Source organism: Arvicola amphibius, chromosome 2 (genome assembly GCF_903992535.2).
Source record: "Arvicola amphibius chromosome 2, mArvAmp1.2, whole genome shotgun sequence".
In the NCBI taxonomy this organism is placed as follows: Eukaryota; Metazoa; Chordata; class Mammalia; order Rodentia; family Cricetidae; genus Arvicola; species Arvicola amphibius.
This window is the reverse complement of record NC_052048.2, coordinates 85570093-85596372: the sequence shown is the minus strand read 5'-3', so window position 1 is coordinate 85596372 and position 26280 is coordinate 85570093. Positions and strand designations below refer to the sequence as shown.

The 26280-nt window shown below is 39.0% G+C and overlaps 1 protein-coding gene across 1 annotated transcript in view; it reads left to right on the top strand.

The window, feature by feature from the left end:
- Positions 1 to 6870: 6870 nt before the first annotated feature.
- Mmrn1 (multimerin 1) overlaps positions 6871 to 26280 on the top strand; it is a 41826-nt gene continuing 22416 nt past the window's right edge. Inside the window, exons 1-3 of the mRNA XM_038319611.1 lie at positions 6871 to 7502; positions 14954 to 15073; positions 17593 to 17699. Coding sequence (XP_038175539.1) covers positions 6937 to 7502; positions 14954 to 15073; positions 17593 to 17699 — 793 coding nt within the window. The 5' untranslated portion in view covers positions 6871 to 6936. The remainder of the gene's footprint in view (positions 7503 to 14953; positions 15074 to 17592; positions 17700 to 26280) is intronic.

Below are 26280 nucleotides of genomic sequence, written 5' to 3'. Positions count from 1 at the left end.
GGGAGAAGAGAGAATAAAGCTCACCCAGGTGTGTATTTCTTCCAGCAAGACTCCGTATCCTAAAAAGTTTCATAACTTTCCCAACAGCACCACCAGCTGGGGACCAAGTGTGCAATATGTAGAAACATTTTATCCAAACCACCACAGGGTGTAACCAAAAATTTCATTTGTTTGTAGTAAATACTTTGTTTTGTATGTATTCTAACATCTGTGAACTCACAAATTTCTATCAGATGTATTTATTGAATTTTTGAAAAGAGTTTAGTAATGCTTACATGATTATCTCAATATCTGAGAAAATTTATACTATTAAATCTGTACCTAAAGGTTTTTGGGTTTTTTGGGGGGGGAACATTTTCACTATGAATAAGACCTTTCAGGATTTTTTTTAAAATGTCCCTTTCTATCAGTTTTCAAAAATGACCATATCTATTTATTTTAAACTGTCAAACATAATGTTTTAAAATTATTCCGAAAACCCTCTTAACATTTATAAAGTGTATAACCTCTTTGTTATCTTCCCACATTAATATGTATCTTTGATAATCTCAGACTTTTACTTATTACATATCATTGTACTGCATTATATTTTCTATTACCATTTACAACTGTACAGTTTTATATTGCATTACATAATATATTATTGTATTACATATTAATAATATAATGTAATATATATTAATATATTGTATATCAATATATTAATGACACAATATCAACTTTGAAAATTGTTTTATCAGTTTCTATTATTTTCTCCTTTTTATATATTTGGAACAGTTTCTTGTCTAAGACTTAGTTCATCCAACTTTATATCAGAAACTTATCTCTTCAGTTTTCTGTTTATTACATATGCTTTTGAAGTGATGATTATGCGTATTTCTTATGATTTTCCCCATTTAATTTAAAATGTTATAAATTCCTGTATTTTCACCTCTGAGCTAGATTTTGGAAAAATACTTGAGCACTTTGAGGGCTTATTTTCTTTGTATAATACTTTAATGTTTGCAACATACTGTATTAAGGATTTTTATACTTTAAAATGTGCTGAGAAATAGTTTCCTAGGCAACTTAACACACATGTTCTTCATGTGCATTCTGAAAGCATGCATCCTTTCATTTGGGGTCTTCTGTACAAATCAATTAGAGTAGCTGATTCGCAATTTTATTCAAACACTCTATCAGTGCTGGTCATCTGTATATTTCTAAGAGAGCACTGTTAATTTCTCTGTCACCATGGACTTATCTCTTTCCACTTTCAATTCTGTCCAATTTTGCTTCATTTATTTTGAAGATCTACCAGGCACGTATAATTCAACGTTGTTCCATATTTTTAGTGTACTGTATATGTGAAGATCGGGCTACTTGTCACTGAAAAGACTCTCGATGTCTTAAGTGAACTATTTTTTAATTTGTATATCCCCCTTTGCTTTGAATGTGTCTCTGTATCATGCATAAAATACACTTGTTTAAGGCAAGACATGCTCACATTTTGTCTTTTCTGCTGTAGTTTTCCAACTCTGGCCACTACTGCCTTTTAACTGGATTGATTCTTCACTTTGTACTGAAGGTTGGTTTTCTGTGACTTGCCTTGGCTTTCTCTCCCGGAGGTGTTCATCTTATTTTTCTAAACTTTTAGTTCTCTCCTTTCTCTTCTCTTGTCCCCTTTATAAGAGCTGAGTACCTTTAAAATATTTCACTTTGGGACTATTCCATTGGCATTCTTGTAGTGGCGAGTATCAGAGACACGCATTTTAACTAACTCCTGGTGTGCTTTCAAGCATTATTTTCCTTTGCACATGTAGCACAAGTACCAGCAAATGCACAACCGAGGTTGTGCTTGCACAGAGTGCAGCCATCACACTGCACTTCGCTTGCAAGGGCTATGGCTAGCACCACACAAGCTGTGAAGTTCAGGACTCAACGTGTGGATGCTATTTCAAGCACCATAACTGGTTATGCAGGTCAGCTGACATTCCACATTTCTGTGCATTAGCACACATCACTTTTCTGATGGTCATCACTCCTTCCTGCCAACCTAGCTTACTTCTGGGCCAATTTCTCTTTTAATATGATGAATCTTTTTACTGTGTCTTACAGGAGACAATTTTTTTTAGACTTTGCATGTCAACAATATCTTCATTTCATCTATACCCAAGAAAAATAATTTTTAAAGTTGTATATTTTTAAATTTATAGATTAATCTTCCCCTTTAAGCCCTTAAAATATGACATTTCATTATTCTTTCCTTCCATTTGATTTAATAAAAGAATCAGTTTTGTTTGACTCATGTATATACATATATGTATACACACACACACCCATATATTGTCATCTTTCAGGAACTACTTCCAGTACTTATTTCTTTTATTTTTCAGAAAGTTTCCTACAATTTGCATAAGAATTGATTTGGAGGCAGTGCTGAAGTTCTGGGTCTCCTCAATTTTGAAATATTCCTGCATGATTTTATCTTTTGTCTTCTTCTTTGCTCATTTCTTGCAATCATAGATAAGCATGTGTTCTTAAAGTATGAAATGGTACTCAGGCTCATGAACTTTGTGTGTTGCTATGTGCCTGACATTCTTTGTTTAATAGCTTTTGGGTTCTCTTCACGTTAGCCACTGTTACTGCCACTCACCTCTCCATGCAGCTTCCCCGCTGAGTCCTCTGACTCCGTTGTTCATCTTCATGTGCACTCAAATGTGGCTATTTTCTCATTTGCACATGCATTTTTCCACATTCTCCCCACATTCTAGCATAGTATTTTGAAATCCTCTATATCTATAATATCGGGGCTTTTTCTGTTAGTTTATTACTCGTGTATGGATCACATTTTCTCCTTTCTTCATTTGCCTCAATTTTTGACTATGTGAAAGGCAAAGTTTGAGGTAAGAAGCCAAAAAAAGAAAAATGCTTTAAAATCGACATGAAAGACCAGCAGACAGTGTGTTGTTAGTCCTGATTTCAAAAGGCACCTAGCCTGCCCATGGGAAATGAGGCACCCACATTTGTAATCTCCATCTAAGCTGAACCAAAATGACTAAAGCTTTGGTAACTGAGCTCATTGTGAGCTTAAAATATTTGAAGTTATAGCTGGGATTTTCCTTTCAACTGCAGGCAAGGATTTAGAGAGCTATTTATCCTTTACTATAAAAACAAGCAAAAAAAAAGCAGAAACCCTCCGGGCAGGTATGGTATGAGTGCTAAATTTAACAGTTGTGTTACTTCTTTGACATCTAAAACTGAAAGGCCTAGGACCGCCTGACCACGAGATCCTTTTGTCCCTTCTGCTCCTCACGATAAGGTTGCACAGCCATGCCTCTCCTTTTATCAAGAAGACCAGGCACAGTTCCCACTTGTCACTAAGGAGTGGCTTTCAGCAGGCTGTAAGGAAGCGAAACTATTGAAACACGCTGAGCTCTCCCACTTTCAAAACTGGGTACACCCACCCGTCTTGGTAAGAGCTGATCTCACCTGTCTGTGAAGGCAGGGACACCATTCTCCATGTGACAAAGTTTTGTGGGCAGGGAAGTCTCTCACAGTGCCGCTTAAGAAGCACTATCACTTTGTACATCCACTGTTGGCTGCTAAGTGTTCAGTCATCCATGGAGCCTGAGAATGGGACTCCTCTTCTACTTGCAGACCAAAACCAGGTGGTTAGAATGTCGGATGAGAACTGATAAGACATCTCCGTGGTTAAGAAAACATGTTGCTCTTGCAGAGGACCTAGTTTTGGTGATTAGTGGTTGTTTTTTCTTTTTTTTTTTTTTTTTTTTTTTTTTGGTTTTTCAAGACAGGGTTTCTCTGCAGCTTTTTTAGAGCCTGTCCTGGACCTAGCTCTTGTAGACCAGGCTGGCCTCGAACTCACAGAGATCCGCCTGCCTCTGCTTCCCGAGTGCTGGGATTAAAGGCGTGCGCCACCACCGCCCGGCTTGGTGGTTGTTTTTTACTGGGATTCTAGACCCATTCTGCAGAAGTAAATCATACCTGGCGTTATAAATCTAGTCAAAGTTGCTGAGAAGGCCATAGGCCCCAGGGAATAACTTATTACCGTTGTTTTGTGAAATCGACATGGTATTTGTCTTAGTTGGGGTTACTATTCTTAAGATAAAACACCATGACCAACTTGCGTACAAGTTTCTCTGCACGTGCCCTGCAACTTAACACAAGTCAGAGCTATCAGAGGAAGGAGCCTCAGCTGAGGAAATGCCTGAAAGAGATCCAGCTGTATGATATTTTCGCATTTCATGATCAATAGAGGAGGGCCCAGTCCATGGTGGGTGCCGCCATCCCCTGGCTGGTAATCCTGGGTTCTATTTGAAGGTAAACTGAGCAAGCCATGGGAAGCAAGCCAGTTAGCAGCTCCCCTCCATGGCCTCTGTATCAGCTCCTGTCTCTGATCCTTCTCTATTTGAGTTCCTGTCCTAACTTACTTCAGGGATGAACAGCAATGCTGAAGTTTAAGCCTAATAAACTGTTCGCTCCCCAACTTGCTGTTTGGTGTTTTTGTCACAGCAATAGAAACCCGAAAACATCAAGCTACCAAAAGAGAAACACAAACACCTACCTTCCTTTTCTTCTGCCCCCTTCTCTCCCTCCCTCTATCACTCCTCTCTCCCTCTTTCTTTCTCTCTTTCTTCCCCTCTCTCCCTCCCTCATTAAGATCCCTTCCTTTATCCAAAAGAAGTAATATGCTAAGTTTTCTTCAGTCCAGGAGATTTTTCCCTTAACTTTTTAATGCTTACTAATCAGTCTGAGAAAGCAGAACTTGGGGTCTGGCCTTTCATGATTTCTGTAATGTAAGCGTTTTATGAGTAAGGACTGATCCATATACCAGCAAGTAAGCTAGGCATTCTCAGGGCAGTTATAGCACAGCAGGGCTTAGCAGATCAATAACAACATACTGAACCTTTAGCCTATTGATCGCAAGGTCACTTTAAGCCTGCATAGGGACAAGCACAGGTATTATAATGGTCAATATCTTGCAAGAGATGAAATGCGGTGCTCATTGCCATTCAATCCTATTACTATTTGCTAGCTACGTGGCATCAGGTACGGATCTGGAAATTAGTCCTTTACCACGAACATTCACTTACTGTGGCTAGGATCGGGTGGTCTTTTAAACCACTGAAGCAAACAAATAAAGCAATGGAAGGAAACAGCATATCACTGTTCCGTTTTGCAAATGTTCAGCAGTGTCTGAGCTATTTCTATTTCTACAGGATCTAGCATGGCCGACATTAAATTGTGCTTTAAATAGAAATGTCTTTGTGGATGTTTGCTGAGTTACTGCCCTGCTATAATCTAAGGTGGCTTGTTCTTGTCTCTTCTAAGCAAGGCATCTATAAAATCTGTTTTGTACGACTGAGAACTACATTCACAGGGTCAATTTCTGCAGTGTGGAGCTCTTTTGCCTCTGGGGTTCCCACTGGATTCTCTGCTCTTATGGATACATTTTCTAAATTGTGCTGTTTTGTAATCAAAGTCAGAGTTAGAGCTGTAGTCTTGGTTTAACTCACATTGTATCTGACAGTCTCCAGTAGGTCAACAATGTAATCATATAAATCAAACCTAAAACTGGAGGCTAGAAAATGTACCCAGACAAGTATTTGGTAAACCAAGGGAAATTTTTCTGGTTTATTTTGAACCCTGGTATCCATAATTAGGGACAAGAACACATATCTATAATGATTTATAACAAGAATGCAGCATATCCACTTTGCTAATTCTTTATAAAGTCTATTCTGTGGTCAACAGAATACAGACCACACATAAAGAGACACTGGGTAACCCTTGATCTGATCTTTTAGAGTTCCAATACCTAAGAGTAAGTTTCTCCCATGATTTGGAATTTTTAAAGATTGAATGAATAAATGTGTTTATGTCCCAGACAGTGATAATGTTAATTTGTCTAGTGTCTGTTAGGAAATGTTTCAGAGAACAGAGTTTAGCTGAAGCCTATTTCAAGGCATGCTGGAAAAATTAACTTATATTTCATAAAGGGTCTTTACTTCAAAAATACCTTTAAAAGCTTTTCTTTCAACTGGATTTTCAGTTACCTAAAACTCCTCTGCTTTTGGTTTATAGCAATAATGTGACATTCCCCAATTTAATGCATTTTATAAGCCTTCATTCATTTCTCAATGGTAAAATCCTAATCAAACACCATCACTCACAGATCTGAGCTGAAAAGCACAAATATTAACTCCTGAGTATTTATTCTGTTATTGGTATCACTGATAAAAAGATTTTAAAGTCAAAATTCAAAATGGATTTCTTGTATGCCTTTATATTTTTCATTTTTAGATTTTGTATTACCTAAAATTGTAGAGATGGACTTTTAGTAAACATCCAACTGAGGCATATTTATAAAATATATCCTTCCCTCAGTACAGGAAGAAGCACAAAGATGCCAACTGTGTGCTGGTGTATGTGCCTATGGTTATGCATGGCTCTCCGGGTGTGGCACAGAGGGAAGAAAATCTCGACAACATTTTTTCTTGGTTTCCTGATACTGTAGAGCAAAATATTAAACTCTTTCATCGAGCCTAAGAAATTCCACCCTCCACTGCCAATGGGAAGTGTTTTTCAAAGGCAGAAGTACTTGAGCGTACCTGGGAAAAGGAACGTGACTTCATGGTTTCCCCTGGCTTTTCCTGGTGATAATTGTCTGTGTTTTCCCCTCTTCCCTTAGCTTCTCAGAGGTCCTTTACCACATCCATTGATCCATCCTAGGAGGGTCACAGATCGCCGAACAAGTACAGAAACAGGAAAACTGGCTTCCTGCGCACACTGTAAACACAGAAACCTGTTTCCTCTGCACACGCCAGATTGTCTAGATCCAGTTTCAGTACATTTGGTGCAGAAGTGGCTATCAGGAGAACTGGAAGGTCTGTGTCTCTCAATTCCACATGAAATTTTGTGCATAAAAATACTGCCATGAAGGGACCGAAGTTGCTTGTCCTGCTTTGCAGTTTATGGGGAGGGGTCTTGGGGCTTACCAACATCCTGCGTTCAAGGACTGCACCTGAGAAGGAAAACGCACTGACTCTGAACTCCACTTCAGCTCCTCAAAGTGAAGTACTGAGCCTCCAAGTGCTCTCTGACACTCAGAATCCCTCCTCTAAGGCAGCTGCAGCTCCCGAGAGACCTTCGGAAGACACTCTACTGCTGTCAACACTGCAGACCTCTGAGACAAGTGGGAGAAGCCAAACACCCACACCCCTAGAGAAGACAGGGGCAGTGATGGCACCACTGCCTCCTGCTCTCCAGAGCAAACCCATTATGAAACCCGGCCCGGGAGCAGGGATGGTGGAGCTTGCTAATGCCACATTGAACTTCCTTCAGAGTTTTTCCAGAAAGTCCAATCAACAAGCTATCTCCCCCAAGTCGGCTGGAGACATGGGAAACAGGTCCCCAAGGGAAACGCACCTCAGCAGAAGTGACAGCAGCAGAAGTCAAAGACCCAGCTATCAAAAATCCAGTTTTGAAACAACCAGAGGAAAGTAAGAAACATTCTCTTCTTGCTCTCTTTCTGACTGTGGTCTAGACGTTTGAAAGCTAGTGGTCTGAAGCCTCTCATGCTCACAGAATTGTGCAAGGTTCGTAGCATCACTTTGTGGTTGGTAGTGGTTTCAAAACTGCAGTCGTGACCTTTGGGAAAGGAGATGAGAAAAGGACAAATGGCTAAAATCTCTTTTCCACTTTCTCAGAATCAGGGACACCCACATGGCACTGTGAAAGGTGAGGGTGGAAGGCCCACTTAAGAGAACTTAGCTATGTGTGGCTGACAGAACAGTTGTCCAGAAAATCCCATTTCTGTTGTCAGAAGCGTGATGAATCAGAAAGCAGGCTTTTCAGCTTGATTTAATGTGGCAGCAATCTGAATTGCGGAAGTCAAATAAAACTAAGTATTAAGGGGCATTGCAAGAAAAGTCCCAAATGGGCCCAAAAACAAAACACAGAGAAAACATATACCTAAGCAAGTGAATGTTTTATTCACATATGATGTGGTCGTCTGTGTATTTAGAGGTATGAGCCAAACTTGTTAATAATTTTACCCATAGTGAAGTAGTTTCAAGAGTCTAAATTGAGTTAGATGTTATACCTATAATACAATAAAACTTCAAAGTAGTAGTTCCCACCTGCTGGGTGAAAGCTGTTTTGAGCAAGCTGTTGACTGGATAACCTGAGGAGAAAGAGCTAGGAAAGTTAAAGCCAATACATCTGAGTGTCCGGGTTCCTGTAAGTCAAGTTTATTTATAAAATTTCAAGTTCATAAAACTTCAAAGATAAGTATCATATTAGCTAAAAATTCACTTGGAATTTGGAATCAACCAAATTTACTGTGAAATAAATGTTACCAGCCATGTTTAATTTGGGACGAGTGGAATTTTGATCCACAACAGCTAGCACATATCCTACTTACTAAGAAGTTCCCTAGTAAATAATAATAATGACAAATGCTATCTAGTGAGAATCTCCTAAATTGCTTTCATTTATCATTTCTATTTACCATGTTTTGTTAGTTTCTGTAACAACCTGATTTTCTTGAATTTCAATAGAACTGTTTAACAGTCCTAGGGAATGATTTTGAGCTTTTCATATGTCTGTAATTGGGAGAGTTTTGATGATAGAATAGGAAGCCAGTAAAGCATATGAAAAGACAAACTAAAGCACCACTTATAGAATAAGTATGTATCCTTGTAGCACGATTAAAATTACTACTTAGCTATTTTATATATAAACATTAGATTTGTCATTAGAGTTGATATTAGATTAATGGTACTTATTTTAGCTAAGGCTTTTCTCCACAACACTTGGGAACATTTATTTTTTGATCATTGTTTATGAGTGTCCAGCATGTGCCTGGAACTCTTCCAGGCTTTAAACACACAAAGAATTTGAATGTCCTCCTACCTCTGTGAATATTTGCTACAAAAAGTAAGCATCACTATATCTACTGAATTTCCTAACATCAATATGCGTTTCAAGAAAACCACATATGAAATGCAACTATAACTGAACAGCACTTTACCCTGTGGATTTCCCACTGAGAATAATAGTCAACTGTTTCTACAGTAAAGAAACAGTTGACTTAGAAAATCTATTATTTGGGGGCCTGGAGAACCTAGGCTTTTCTATCTACTCAGACTAAGACATCCTACTCATTAGACCATCCCTAGGATGGTGGTGAGAGAAAAGCAAGTGCCCCCCCCCTCTCACCACAAAGATCCAAAGACTCGAGTTGAAAGAAGGTTTCCATGTTTTGATTTGATTAACAGTAACTTATATGGCATCTGTGTGTGTTTAAACCAGTTAACCATTATATATAACAATAACTCCATAACAAAGGGAAGATTCTGTCATGGTGTCTTTTTGAAGAGGTTAAATATTTGACGTAAAGTCATTTACTTAGTAGCTCTCAGAGCAAAGAGATGGCTGGGCTTTAGAGGCTTGGTGGCCCCTGGTGCATTCCCCTAGCAGAAGAGAGGGCATCATCTCAAGTGAGAAGACAGAAGAAGTGTCTCACTTCTCTGCTTGTGAATCTCAAGGGCTCTTGGCTGCCTCCAGAATATATTTCAGATTCCTTGCCCAGTTACTCACACAACCTTGCACATAGCCCCCACCCTTATCTTCTACCACACCCTACCTGTCAAATTTTAAGTTCTTTGGTCCACAATATCCTGAACCTTCATTTCCTCTTTCTCTGTCCAGATAGCATGCTCTTTCCCTGTTCTCTATTCCTTTTACACCCAATGGCAGCCTTCTTGAGCAGTTAGATAGCTGCTCTAATGCCTGCTATGGTTCTCAATCTTCAAAGAATTCTTTTTTCTTTTTCACTTTTTTTGTTTTTTGTTTTTTTGTTTTTGTTGTTGTTGTTGTTGTTTTTACTTTTTTTGAGACAAGGTCTCTCTGTGTATCCCTGGGTGTTTTGGAACTCTCTCTGTAGATCAGGCTGGCCTTGAACTCACAGAAATCTGCAAGCCTCTGTGTCTGAATGCTGGGATTAAATATTGCCTGGCTCAGAGAAGGATTCTCACAAAGAACTCAAGAACTCTATGCATATAGGAACCTACTTCTGGTGTTATTAAAATCTCTACTATGTTAGGTGCATGATAAATAATCACTCTGTGCTCTGGCCTAGGTGATATGATGTATGTAGGAAAGCATAAAAGAGAATGTGAAATGGGGGTTCATATGTAAGTAGAGCTATCCCCAAGAAGTACTTCTCAGTGAAAATAAACCCTGGGTGGTCTAGGACAAGCACATCGTACCTTTATCACTCTGTCATGTTTGGATTTAATAATAATTCTTAGTCAAAGGGACTACTCGTGTGGATGATAGGTTCCTTTCTGCAAGATTCCTCTGCATTATTTTTGTCTGACTTTGTTTCCTTTTAGCACTCTTGGGGGGCTGTAGCTATGAGAGATCTGTGGTTTCCTGATGGGCAGAAGGGGTGTTTCTAAATGACTGAGCACATTGAAATAGGCACAAAAAGATGAAATTAGTACTAGGGCATTTATATGTTGGACAGATATTTGCTGGGCATCCAATGTGTCCTCAACACGGTGGTCATGGCAAAACTCAATGACAAAAATTCCCTCACCCTGCACCCTCATGAGACCCAAGTCACAGGGTGACAGATGTGAGCAGGAAAGATAGTCTGTAGCGACTGAGTGCTGGTGCCAAATGTAGTATATGTGTGAATGCAGCTGGGGAGAGTGAATTGGGGTAAATGGCTATCCATTCTCAATAACACAGTAAGCCTTGGCTAAGATTAAAAGACAGAATGCGGTGGGGTACAGTCCAGACACCCGCCTAACTTATCCATACTCATACCTGCTGCACACAAGGATCCAGTGGTTGTTATCTCGGTGAGCTAAGCTGCTTCTGTAAATGGAGGCCTCAGTAGATTCTCTACACTTCCCTCTCTCTACAAACATTATCTCATCTATCAGCAAGTCTCTTCTCCCTCTAGTGTTTTCCACGTCACTCTGCCTCTCTCCATCTTGTACTAACCCTGCCCTTGTCAGTCACCAGTCTCAATTCCTGACTTCCATCAGTATTCCACTCCTGCCCCCCACCCTCCACATGGTGAGAGTTCACTTAAACAAAAAAGTCCGGCTAGCGTTCATCATTGGACATAAAGTTTCTCTTCCTGGTGCCTGAAATGAATATCTCAAATATTGACATGAAATTAGGATTGTGTTATACTCTCTTAGAATTTGTTTATCGTCACACACTTTTGCAAACCTAAAATGAAAAATAAATGAAACTGGCTTAAATAAGGAGTTGGAAATAGTTACTGGCTGGTCCATTGTACTTTTCAAAATACATTCTAAGTGCTCAAAGAGGTGTTTCTCAGAATCAGGGGGATTTGGAGTCTCACCATCTCTCTTCACACACGACATCCGCTTTGAGTCCTCCAGGCACCGATGGTTGTGGACTAAAAAAGTTAACATCCATCTTTCCAGAATTTCATAGGTTGGGGGGTGTTGTATTCCCTGAGTATTCCTTCTTCAGTGTTTAGAATGAAGGGGTCCTTTTCCTCTTCCTACTTTAGTGTGATGTCACCTCTTCAAGAGACCGTCTCTGACAGCCTGACCTCATCCCTCTAGTGCACTGCTCCTTTCTCATCGCACCCAGAGTTTCCCTTAGCACACTCACCTGTGTCTGCAGACAGCCGCTGTGCACATTTTGTTTTTCGTGGAAGCAAGGACTTTACCTATTTTACTGGTAATTCTATTCACTGCCTGGAACAAACAAAGAGCTCAGGGAAGCTGAGGAGTGGTGGATTGCTGCATGGTTTTGGGGTCAGGTGGGAAATCAAAACTCAGAGGTAGAAATTTGAAAACGTTAGTGAAGAGAAGTATTTCAGGTCATGGATGTGGATGGTCCAGAAAAGGGAGCCTGGAATTAAGAATTAAGATAAGGGTTGGAGCTTTTTAGGGAGTATAAGCTGGCCTTCAACTTGCTATGTTACCCAGACCGACTTTGAACTCCTGATTCTCAGCTCTGGTATGCCCAGTACTGGATGGGCATGTGTGTGTGTCACCTCACCTGATGTCACTGTGTTTGATGGCCTAATAGTGACAGGTGTCTGCATTGGTGGTTTTAAATGAATGGCCATGGAAAGGAGAAGAGAAATGAGTAATCAACATACAGCAAGAGAGAAAGAATAATTCAAAAATACCATTGAAAAGGAGTAAAGCAAGAACTGAGAATACCACCATTTCAGTCGTGTAGATACATAGTTTAAGGGAGCGCCTTGCTCCAGGTGACCTGGAATGTGAGGGATTGTGAAAAAAACAGATGACAATCATGGGGAGGGGGTGATTAGAAATTAAATCTTGTCCAGACAAGTCTCTGTTTTCCCTGCTGTCCTAAGTCCACACAGTATTTGAAAAGTTCCAGTTGCGACTGGGGACACTGAAGTGCCAGGAGCATCACGTCAGAGAGGAAAGTTCTCATCTTGTTGACAAACAGGTACTTCCGTTATGTCACTGTCAAGGCAAACACCGGAGCGTTTCCTGCATTTCAATTTCTCCCATTAACCATAGACTTCTATTACTCTTCTATTTCTTGTCATGGTTGCTACAAACATATACATCTAAAGTGCTTGAATTTGACAAGTGCTTGTTCAGAGAAAGTAATTAAGTGAGAAACTGCTGTGTTCCCACACCTTTTATCTTTCTAATTACAAAGCTATAAGTGAAAAATATACCATTTAAGGAGACATGCTGAAAGAGTCAGTTGACAGGAAGGACCAGTGGGTTAAGCAGAAAAGCAGACATCACACATCTAACCTGCTTTGTCTGCTACTGGTCAAAGTCTGACCCCTGCTGGAACAGAAGTCATCTGCGATACTCTGCTGAGATCACAGCCTAAGGAGAACCAGAATTGAAGAAAAATAAAATTTGGCAAATTCTTGAACAAGATAACGTCATATGTTTGACCACAAGAATATGTGTGTGTGCCACTTGTCTGTAATTTTGTGAGCCCCATTTTAATAGTACTTTGTTATTGATTTTAAAAATAGAAAATAAGTTCCACCCAAAAAGCATACTCCAGCTATATCAAGGAATGGGGAAAATGTAGCTCTCTTCTCACATCTTATCACAAATACTGCACATAGCAACTACCATCACACTGAGCATCTGGTACATGGCAACGGTGTCACATCGAGAATATCCTACACAGTAACTGGGACCCTGAAGGCTGTGTGCCATTATCATCCGTCTCTGGAAATGTGACTGCACTCACCATTCGACCGTTCCATCTCACTCCAGAGAGCAAGTAATGGTGCTAACCACGCTGCCAATGTGGGTGTCAAAGAGGTGTTCCTTTTGCTTGTTTGTTTTTGCACTAGGTTTCTGCCTCGCCCCTAAAATGTCCCCCAATTTCAATTGTTTCTCCCAGTATGTTCTCCCTCCCCAAGCTGATCCCCTTTATTCCCAACCCCACGTGCCCCCAATCTGATGACAAAATCTATTCTATATTCCCTTCTCGGGGAGATTCATACATCCCTTCCTTAGACTTCCTTGTTACGTAGCCTCTCTGGGTCTGTGGACCATAGCATTACATTTTATTTTACAGCTACTATCCACTTACATGTGAGTCCATACCATGTTTGTTTTTCTGGGTTTGGGTTACCTCACTAGTTGAGCAAATGTACCACATTTTCTTTATCCATTCTTCAGTTAAAGAACTTCTAGATTGTTTCCAGTTCCCAGCTATTATGAATAAAGCTGATATGAACATAGTTGAGCATGTGACCTTGTGAGAGGATGGACCATTCTTTGGATATATTCCTAGGAGTGCTACAGCTGAGTCTTGAGGTAGCTCTGTTCTCAACTTTCTGAGAATCCATTATATTGATCTCCAAAGTGGCTGTGCAAGTTCGCACTCGCACCAGCAGTGGAGGCGTGTTCTCCTTGCTCCATACTCTTGACAGCACTTGGATTTTTGATCTTAGTCATTCTGATAGGTATAAGACGAAATCTTAAAATCATTTTGATTTTCATTTCCCTGATGGCTAAGAATGTTGAACATTTCTTCAGATGCTTAATGGTCATTTGAGTTTCCTCTCTTGAGAATTCTGTTTAGAGCTGAAGCCCATTTTTTATTTGGATTATAAAGTTTATTAGTGTCTAGTTTCTTGAGTTCTTTGTGTGTTTTTAATGTTAGCCCTCTTTCAGATGTGGAGTTGAAGAGCTGTGGGCTGCTGTTTTGTCTTACTGACAGCGTCTTTTCGCTTACAGAAGCTTTTCGGTTTCATGAAGTCCCATCTCTTAGTTGTCATCTACCTCAGTGCTGTGCTAGTAGTGTTCTGTTCGGGACGCTGTCTCCTATCAATACATTCAAGGCTCTCCCACACTTTCTTTTCTATCAGGCTCTTCGTATCTGGATTTATGTTGGGATCTTTGATTTACTTGGACGTGAGTTTTGTGCAGGGTAATAGATAAGAATCTATTTGCATTTGTCTACATGCCTACCTCCAGTTAGACCAGCACCATTTGTTGAAGATACTTTCTTTTTTCTACTGCATATTTCTATCTTCCTTATTAAAAAATCAAGTATTCAGCGGTGTGTAGATTTACGTCTGGGTCTTTTATTTGATTCCATTAATCAACATGTCAGCTTTTATGCCAAACCATGTGGTTCAATTTTTTTTACCTTATATTTTATTACATATCTCCCAAAGTAATAGACAGAGGTCTAAGTCTTTGATCTCAGTACAAATACTAAAATTAAATATAAGAACAGTTCAGGATTTTATCTAAGCCTAACAAAATGTAGGCTCTGATTATTTTCATCATATACTGTCTATTCAAATCTCCTTAGGTACAATTATCAAACACTGTTCATTTTCTTTTCTGTATATAAACAAAGGTCTTTGAAAATGATTTTGACCAAAATTGAATTTTTCTACCAATAATTGTTGTTCACTCAGGAACTGGTGTGCTTATGTACATACCAAGTTATCTCCGACAGTGATACTGGACACTCACAGCTCTTACACACCAAATGGGAGAGGATCCTGTGGCTGGTCCAGTGGACTCTGTTCCCAAAGGTATGCAGTATTTTCTAAAAATAGATGTTTTCTATGTAGACCTACAATACATACGAATAGCCATTCCAGGCACTGTATGGCTAAGCAGAGAGAGAGAGTCTTTATATTAGATTAGATAGATTACCTTTAGTAAATTAAGATGTGATTACTAATAATACCTGTACTGTGTATTTGCTTTGAGAATCATGTGAGCTAATATGCTCATGTACTCAGCTTACTGCCTAGTACCCTGCGAGTGCTTAGGGGGTGTGAACCTTCTTGTTTCATAGTTACTGCTGTATTATTAACCTAGTCAACAAGCCTGGACTGAGACTCTTATGAAAGGCATAGTAGATAACTTCAAAGATTTATTAACATTTTTTAGATAAAAGTCTGTATATAATTTGACTTGTATTAAAGATTTAGAAAATCATTACCTGTGATTGTGCATATAAAAGCAGCTTTTCTTTTGTATGTCTTAGTGACCATACTATTCATTACTTAGATGGATATATTATTTATACATTATATTAGTAACCATGTTGTTCATGACATATATTTCTGTATGGCTATAAAAATTAATAAATAAGCATTTCTAAAAGTGTCTTTTTGAGATATCAGAATAAGTAAAGGTCTGTGAAAATAATATTGACAAAAATATTTTCTCTAACAATGAATTTTTTCCAATAATGGTTGTTTCTTCATTTATATATAAATGAATGTATATTATATTATGTATAGATTATATTAGTAACCATACTGTTCATTACATATATGGATATATTTATTATGTATATGTTATATTAGTGACCATGTTGTTCATTGCACATATGAGTATATTATAATGGATGTCCATACTCACATACACCATTGTCATAAGATAATATAAGGCTGAGCTCTTCATAAATTCTCTGAATCCACATAGTAACCAGAGCTTGACTAGAGATGTTCACAAAGAGAATGATAAAACAAAAGAGAGAGAGAGAGAGAGAGAGAGAGAGAGAGAGAGAGAGAGAGAGAGAGAGAGAGAGAGAAGGAGAGAGGGAGGGAAGGAGGAGGAAAATGTAGCACTGCTACTCAAGCCCTGAATCTAAGGTACACAATTATCATACAAATAACCCAGGCAATGAATCTGATGGATCAGCAGTTTGGAACAATGCACAGGAAGGACACATAATATCCAGGTGTTTCTGAGTCTCTTGAGGACTGAGTAGATCATAGGGATTTGAGAGAGCTAAGCTGTGGCCATGCTTTCAGCTGTTTTCCCTTTGTGGCAATTTTCTTGTCAAGGAAGGCACAAAGAACACGTTGTTAATTCTTGAGTAATGAAAACATTACTATGGTAATCTTTATCATATTGTTCTTCTGGGTTCAAGGTGAGTTCCTCTCCTGCTCTTTACTCTTTTCTAAACCCAGCTACTTTATCCTTATTCCTATCTCTTCTCTTTGTGTCTATTTGAATGGGTCCTTGCATTTGTTCATGATTTCTGTATTTATACAATAGATATCTAAATTCCTTTTATTATATCAACATTTTATGCAGCAGACACTCAGATTGCCAGAGCAGAAACATTGACCATCTAGCATGATTCAACAAAGTTCTAAATTCTGAGTCTATTCCACAAACTAAATAAATTCCATCTTCATTCCTTATTTAACTTTAGCAATTGGGCTAGATGATAGTCCCTCCAACACAATTATTTACTGAATATAACTTATTGAAATAGATGCAGATGAATATCTTGGTGTGCTTTTAGTGCTGGAAAGAATGGTGTTGCTCATTCTGGTATTGAAAAAAAACCTCTGATATACTATCCTACTTGTCACATTACTACAGAAGCTGAAACCCCACTAATTCAGTTCTTCACCAACAACCCTTGTACAGTTCACTAGGGTTGGCTGTGACAAATTCCAGTAGCATAGGCGTAACTCATACAATCGAGATTAAAATTCCAATTCCACCAGTTTAGATATGAGTATTTGAGCAAGTTATTTTATCTCTTGATTATTTGTGCTCCTCAGCTTTAAAGCATAGTATTAGAATTAAACTAAGTTCTAATACCAATCTAGCTAGAAAACATTATGCAAAGCAAAACTATCTTATCTTAAGAAAATGAAGTGATGGATATTAATTTAAAATACCAATAGTAAAATTACTCATGCTTTTTGTTGCATATTCAAAGAAATCCTGTTGGCTATTTTGAATATAATACTGATGATATGCTTAAGACTTTATAATAGAGCCGGGCAGTGGTGGCGCACGCCTTTAATCCCAGCACTCGGGAGGCAGAGGCAGGCGGATCTCTGTGAGTTCGAGGCCAGCCTGGTCTACAAGAGCTAGTTCCAGGACAGGCTCTAAAAAAGCTGCAGAGAAACTCTGTCTCGAAAAACCAAAAAAAGAAAAAAAAAGACTTTATAATAGTACCAAGTCTAAATGGTTATTACATTTTGGGAATTATTCCAAGCACTTTATATTTGTAAGTCCTGATTCCATCTTAACATAAAACAAATAATTTTGTATCAATTGTTTTCCTCTCCAGATCGCAGAAGATGTCCAATGCTGTCTATAGGATGCAGCATAAGATTGTGACCTCATTAGAATGGAGATGCTGTCCTGGATACATAGGGCCAAACTGTCAGATCAAAGGTATATGCCCCTAATAACATCATAATACAAAATTCTGATAAATAAGTAGTTGAATGTGTAACATAAGGGCCTGCTAGTTGGGGTTTCTCTCCTGCCCGGTTCCCACAGTCTTTAGGTCCCAAAGAAAAATCACGCAGAGGTCTCCATAAGTTATAAACTGATTGGCCCATTAGCTCAGGCTTTGTATTAGCTCCTATAACTTATATAGTCCATTATTCTTATCTATGTTAGCCACATGGCTTGGTACCTTTTTTAGCGGGGCAGGTCACATCTTGCATCTTAGGTGTTTGAGAAAGGACTGCAGAAAAAGCTTTCTTCTTCCCAGAATACTCCTGTTCTCCTTGCCCCACCTCTACTTCCTGTCTGGTTATCCCACCTATACTTCCTACCTAGCTTCTGGCCAATCAGTGTTTATTTAAAACATAATTGACAGAATACAGACAATTCTACCGCACCATGAATGGACCAATTGTGCACCAAGGAAAATTACTAAGCAGCCAGATGTTAGGTGTGCTGCTGTTTTCAAACTTCCTAAGTCACCCACAAATCTTGTAACCTGCCCTGTCGCTGTTCCTCTCATCCTTGTGTTAGTTTTAAGAAATGAGTAAGAAGATCTCACTGTACTACTGATTATTAACTAAAACTACAAAGACATGCCTTCCTTAGACATTATTGTAAAGTGTAACTTTATACTTTAATAAAATGGTTAGAAATAACCCATATAAAATGATTATACAACACTCTGGCTTTGTTCCAGTTCAACTACTTGACATAACAGGGCTGTGAAGGACAGTTCACGTTAGAGAATATTCCGTGTAACTTATGAATAATTAGGTGAGTTTTTTCATCTTAAAGGAGTCATTTTTTTAAAGCAGAGATTTTAAGGATGCCCTGGTGGAAGGCTGATCAAGCACACAGACCCTGCTGCAGCCTAACATCCATGCACCTATTATTCTGCTTTCAGATTAAACAGCTTTTCTTTGACAAATAAGATGTGACATCTGCATTCATATTTTAAGTGGATGAATATTACAAGAAAGGCCATTAGCAGTAGTGGGGAATTCAATCAACGGTGTAGGAGATTGTGATTAAAAATTAATGTAACTGTGGAGAAACCATTATGAGTCGCATTAAGAAACAGAGAATCATATGCAAGAGCTCCAAGAATCATGCAGTTTAGTCAGGGATATTATCCATGGTTACGAGCCCATGCAGCGAGGATCTGAGGACAAATCTTCCACACTGCTGTTTTCTCTGGGCCTGGTTTAAGTTTCATAGATAACATGAAATCCAGCACATTTTCAAATGTATCAGTAATTTTTTACCCTGTAACCAGGTAAAATAAAACTTTTACAAAAACATTACCCACACTGAAAATATTTAGAAATGAGGTAATACAAAATATCTGAAAAAGATCCAAATATATTACTTCTTTCAAAGAATTCATTTTTATAAGGTGTGCAAATATAGTCACAGTGTTACAGTGCATTTGTTTCTTAAACACATTCTTACGTTACTTAAAAATCTTGACACTATTTGGAATTTTGCTTATGTCTTTATTTTTCTTCCTATGTGAAAGATATTTAGAGAATATTAATCTTCTGATTATTTTTTAAAGAATAAAGTGTTGGTTTGCAAAGTGTCTTTTCAGATGCGGGCTGTCATTACACACCCCACTGCACAGAATAGCTGACTGCAGGTGGCAGGGAGCAAAGCAATATGTCAAAGCATGTCCTAGGCCCAACCGCTGAGAGCTGGGCATGCCCCACTTTCAGCTTCCTGGGCTTGCTAATCGATTCTTAAGTGTTATGGCAGACTACATGCATGCAGATGAGAGAGAAACTACAGAACTCCGGGATGGTAAATATACCCACAAGAAACAAAACTAAGTGATAATTATACTGCCATTGGCTTCTTACAGGGATTACCAAGTATCTAAATGTAAGTGGTTTGTATTCTGTGGTTAATCGCATCTGAAATTCTTCCTAGAAGCCACCTATGGCTATCTTTAATGTAGGATTTGCAGTTTTCTGTTTCAATACATGTTGACAAAGAAAAGTCTCAGAAAAGCATCATTGATGATTCCTGTCATAGCCACTGAATTAAAGCTACACAAAAGGCCAGCATTTGCTGATTAATCTGTTAGGTGTCTTTTCTATAGAAATCTATGTGGAAATAAGGCTAGGGTGGCAGGTTTGCCCAATTATTTTTAATTGTTATAGTGTGAATTCTAATGTAGCTTTGATTCTAAAAGGATGTCGTGTTGCTCAGACATAATTCTGGCTATGTTTCTCTTATTTTTATTGTAGTCTAACAAGTACTTGCATTTTTTTATGAGTGCAATTGATACTGGCAGGGTCAAGAGTCACTGTCTCATGCTGTCCCTGAACCACTGTTCACTAGTTCTCTCCTGCTTTATTTTTTCCTTCATGCTTTTCCATTCTGATACCAACCTAATAACACCCCAAGCTGTCCCCTTACCTATTACATTTAATACATGTGTACCAGCCTTTCGTTTTCATACAGGGGATCAAATTGTCCCCCATAAGCATAGAGTGTTTGACAGCACTCATGAGGCAGGCTGCCCCAAAGGGCAAGAATTATCAATCTGACTGGATCCATTCTTTAAACCTCTGCTGAGACCTCTACAGTTTGGTTATGTAGATACCTGGTTATGTAGGTACAATAGCCATTATTTCAGGGCTTATCCCTCAAAGTATCACTGGGTTATTTATTCATAGAAAATGTGTGAAGTTCCATACACTCTTTATAAATCTCTGCTTCACAAAGTAGTTTCATCTCCAGAAACAAAATTGATTTAATAATGTAAATATAATTTCCTTTTAATTTGATTGCAGTAGAGAGATGGTTTAAGTATATGATAAGTAACAGTAGACCTACCGGTAGCTAGACCCTCCTCTTTATGCTTCCCCAAGAGTGCTCACATCTTCCCAGCTCTTCCTCCTCTTCCTTCTGAAATCTATCCTCTGGGTGTCAGCAAGAGATGCTGCACATCAAACCCATTGGATAATTCTTCCCAGCTCCTATTCCAATGTGCTTATCTTCTCTGTGTGTGCTCTGGCACAATAATCAGAACCCTGGATTCTAGTGGTAGTTTACCTACTAAAACAGGATAGTATCTAAAAGAATCCTCTTTTTTATTACATGACTGGTACTTTAGGGGAAAAAGCAAATATTAGGTCTGACATCAAAGCAATAATTTTCATATAGTTATATGACTTCTGGACTTGGTCACAAGTCTTTCCAGCTTTCCATTGGCAAGAACCTTATTTTATTTTGCAATATCATATTAGAGACTTTTTTAATGCCTATAGTAATATACCACTTATGGCTCTGAGATAAAATTTGCAATTCTGTGTCTCTCCAGTAGATGTCTCTAAAATATTCTGAAGTGAAACAAGGCATTATATCTATTATATCACAAAGGAAAATAATTTATGTTTAATTGATACTGGTTTAGAGAAGATCCTTTTGCCAATTTGTTAAGCATTTGACCCCACGCAGGTTTTCTAAAAAAAAAATCTATAAAATTACATTTTAAAATATCTATCACAGCAATAGTGAATACTGAAAAGATAAGTAAAGATATGGAATAAACTGACCCCTTTAGGTACATTGTAAACACATGACAAACATTTTATTTTGCATGTGTAAGAAAATTCAACCAGTTATAAAACTGCTTGAACTAACATTTTAAATACATGACTTCAGAAGTGAGATTATTTTACAATACATTGCAAATTCGTCATCTTAAAATTTATACAATTTAAATGAAGAAACATTTCTGTTTCTTATATTTTCCCAAAGTTGATTTTTCCCAGTGTTCTTCACCCTCTTCTGCTCTAGGACATATGTAGTGTTATGGGAACTTCTTGCTCAGTAACGTTGTGTAGGATTTGACTAAAGGACATTGATGCTCAGAGCCTTTGTCTGCGAAGCTGGCTACTTCAGCTTACTGAGTTCATCTTCATGAGCACACTGAGCATCTGCCTGCCAGTGTACCTGATGCTGCAGGAGCAGCTAGAAGTCAATATACACAGGAAGGCTTTCTGGCAACTAGCAGGAAAGAGAGCATCCTCCTTACTGACTTGACATTACTGAATTCCTCCATGTGGCTCAAAGTGCTCAAGAAAAATATCTTAAAAAGCAAAAACAAATAACAACAGCAAAAAAAAATAACTTGCAAATTAAATCTGTCTTATTAAATAGAAAACAATAATTAACACACCTAATAAGAAAGCAGTTTCTCTTGACATCTGCTGACCTTGCTTCTGAGTCCTTGATCACGAATATCAGAGTTTGCTTTGCAGAGAGAAACATAAGACCAAAGAAGCACAAATAAAATCCAACATTGCCTTTTAAAAATAAGTGCACAATGGTCTCCATAGTCTGCTGGCTTCAGTTAGCGCTTCTCTGTAGCTGCATCTGTCATGTAAAAAAAACAAGGGAAGAGACCTAGAAATCTGCACTCCACAGAACCAAGCAGTCCGTGCTTGTGTGAAAGAGAAGATAGATTGCCAAGAAAACCTCTGCAGTCTGTGTTGAAGAGAATACATCAGCGGACACAGAACGATTGCTAAATGAAAAAATAAAGGACCATCGATCAACCAGGCTCCTCATCACAGGAAAGGAGCAGACTGTAAGAGATCCTATCAGCCCTCTGCAGCTGCCAGTCAAAATCCTAGGATATAAATTGGGTTGAATGGAAGTATTGAGCTCTAACTGACAAACACAGCCAGGAAAAGATAACATGAACTATTGAATTTGTAAAACAGGCATTTCGAGTTTTTAATAGCCTTGCCAGTGACCTCAGCAAATGCACTACAGAGCAGAGAGCTTTGTGTGAACACCAGATCCCAAAGATCTTTGTGTGGTGTTTAACCCCCTTCAATTTAGAGGACAATTTTATCACCTACTTCATGTGGGTACACACATGCATAAGGACCTTTAAAATTTATTCCTCAATTGTATTTTTCTTCTCATCAGTCTTTTTAAAACTTCACCAAAATGTTCAAAATAAATTAAAAGGTTTAACAGTCTACCATACAGGTCTTAATCATCCAAGAATGGGTTAAGAAACTAAAGACTTTCGCTTGCTAGCTCTGTGTATTGTCCTTTGTTCTGGGGATTAAGGGAAGGTGCCCTTGTCAGGTTTGGGGCAGGTGCCTCTGGGGGAAACTTTATCACTGGTCCTAACAGCTTCCTTTCCTCTTCCACTTGTCACTAACTGAAGAAGGTTTGTCCTTGTGCTCCTTGGTTTCAAGGCTTTGGGTTTATCTAGTTCATCACTGTTTACAAAACAAAACCCTTCTTTGCAGGATTCATGAATGATATTTTATGACTGTTTTTACTCCAAGGTCAATAGAAAATTAGTATTCAGTATTCAGTGTTATCTCCCTTCTGTTGCCCAGTTTGTCTCAGCGGGGCTTCTTACTTCTGAATATTAAAGGTTGGTCTGAACTGGCTAGTACAGGGACAACTATGGTGCTAGAGAAGATCCTTTCACTTAAATCTCAAGCAGCCCCTCTCTACAATAAAGGGTGGACATAGTGGTTTGAAGAATGGCCTACACAAGCTCACATATTTGAATGCCTAGACACCAGGGAGTGGATCTGTTAGAAAGAGTAGAAGGATGAAGAGTGTGGCTTGTTGGATAAAGTCTGTCACTGAGGGTGGGCTTTTAGGTTTCCAGGCCAGGTAGGTTCTCTCTCTCTCTCTCTCTCTCTCTCTCTCTCTCTCTCTCTCTCTCTCTCTCTCTCTCTCCTCTCTCTCCTCTCTCTCTCTCTCTCTCTCTCTCTCTCTCTCTCTTTCTCTCTCTCCCTCCCTCCCTCCCTCCCTTCCTCTACCTCCCTCCCTTCCCCCTCCCTGCCTCCCTCCCTCCCTCCCTCCCTTCCTCTACCTCCCTCCCTTCCCCCTCCCTGCCTCCCTCCCTCACTCACTCCCTTCCTCTACCTCCCTCCCTTCCCCCTCCCTGCCTCCCTCCCTCCCTCACTCCCTTCCTTCCTCTACCTCCCTCCCTTCCCTCTCCCTCCCTCCCTTCCTCTCCCTCCCTCCCTTCCTCTCCCTCCCCCCCTCCCTTCCCCTCCCTCCCTCCCTTCCTCTCCCTCCCTCCCTCCCTCCCACCCCCCTCTCTTTCTTCCCTGATGTAAAGCTCTCATCTACTTCTCCAGAGCCATATGTGCAACCATACTTCCCTCTGTGATGATAAAAGACTCTGAGCAAGACTCTGAAACCGTGAGTGTGAGCAAGTCCCCAGTTAAACACTCTCTTTTATGAGTTGCCTTGGTCATAGTCTATCTTCACAATCACTTACATGTATCAGAGACAAGGGTCCCAACTTCCCAGTTCTAGCAAGATGCTAAGTAAAGAAGTGTAATGTTATAATCTCTTCATTAAGTCTACAGCATGCCATACTTGATAAGTAATAAAATGAACAGGTTTAATTGTATTAGAATGCAGTAACAGTATTTGAAACAAAGCTTTACTGTCTAAACAAAAGCTTTAGTAAAGTATACTGAAACTGTGAACATAAGAGCTATGTGGAGGGACAACGATAATGTTCAACCATTTACCCACCGTTTCAGTAATGCTGATATATAAACTATAGTAAGAATGCATTACTTATTTTTTACTACTTTTTAAAAAAGAAAACTACCTTTTTTTCATTATACATACCAATTCAAGTTCCCACTCCCTCCTCTCCTCCCATTCCCTCCACTTACCTCCCCACCCCACGCCCTATCTATTCCTCCATCTGTCAGGTAAGGCACATTGCCTTGAGGAAGGTCCAAGGCCCTCCTTACTATATCTAGTCTGAACAAAGTACCCATACAAAGAAAATAGGTTCCCAAAAGGCCAATACATGGAGTAGGTTTAAATTCTGGAGCCACCGCTAGTGGCCCCTTAGTCTGCCCCTGCCATGCAACTGTCAACCACATTCAAAGGGACTTGTTTTGTCCCATGCTGGTTCCTTCCCTGCTCTGCTGGAGTTGGTGAGCTCCCATTAGCTCATGTAGACTGCTTCAGTGGGTGTACTCATCAGGGTCTTGTCCTCTTTGCTCATATTCTCGTTCCTCCACTCTTCAGCAGGACTTTAGGATCTCAGTCTAGTGCTCTGATGTGGGTCTCTGCCTCTGTTTCCATCAGTTGCTGGAAGAAGGGTCTATGGTGATATTTAAGATATTCATCAGTTTGACTACAGGGCAAGGTCAGTTAGGACACCCTCTCCTCTATTGCTTAGGGTCTTATCTGGGTCATCTTTCTGGATTACTAGGAATTTCTGTAGTGCCAGGTTTCTTGCTATCACCATAATGGATCCCGCAATCAAGATATCTCTTTCCTTGCTCTCATTTCTGTACCTCCTCCATCTTGACTATCCTATTTTCTTAAGTTCTCCTCCCCATTTCTTTTCTCCCCTCCTCTTCCCCTTCCACCTTCCCTTCTCCCCCAATCCCTATGCTACCAATTCTGTCAGGTGATCTTATCTATTTTAACTTTACAGGTGGATTTATATATGTTTTTCTTAGGGTTCACTTTGTTACTTAGCTTCTCTAGTATCATGAACTATAGGCTCAATATCCTTTGTTTATAGCTAGTATCTACTTATGAGTGAGCACATACCATATTCATCCTTTGGGGTCTGGGTTACCTCACTTAGGATGGTGTTTCCTAGTTCCATCCATTTGCATGCAAATTTCAAGATGTCATTGTTTTTTTATCGCTGAGTAGTACTCTAATATGTAAATGTGTCACATTTTCTTTATCCATTCTCTTGTTGAGGGGCATCTAGGTTGTTTCCAGGTTCTTGCTATTACAAACTATGAACATAGTTGAACAAATGTCTTTGTAGTACGATTAAGCATCTTTTGAGTGCATGCCCAAGAGTAGTATTGCTGGTCCTGAAGTAAGTTGATTCCCAATTTTCTGAGAAACCACCATATTGATTTCCAAACTAATACATTAATTACCATAATAAATATAGAGAAAATGCCAAGTCACAGAAATCATAAAACACTCATATTTTAATAATCCCTGATAGGCTTGCTGGTGTCTCCTGGCTCCTGACATGCTTTTCTTTGACCAAGGAAACATCCACAAAATGTCCCTTTCAGGAAAATGATTAAACACAGGAAACTGCTTTGACTTTCTCTGAAGAATTCCCTCTCAGATCCAGAGCCATTGTAGGGCACAAGTTCTTTGTACATCTGTAATGTCTGTTAGTGTTGATGCTCTGGAAGTCTTGTTCTAAACTAAGAACAACCATTTTAAGAAAAGTGGTAACATTCATGTTTTGCAATCTATAAAAGCTGCATGCTTTTAAATGTTGTTCATCTTCCTTGATATTAAATCAGGAAAATACCTAGGGCAATCACAAATGTAGTTTCTTCTTAGAGCTGTGGAAGCACCATTTAGTCATAGTTGGGGCAACATCAACAAAGGAACATTTATTAACTTTATAGCTATGTCACATACATTTAATTTGAATATAAATTTATTAGAAAAGATTTCATTTTCTCAAGCAACTGATCACATTATATTTGGTTTCATATAATATTTGTGT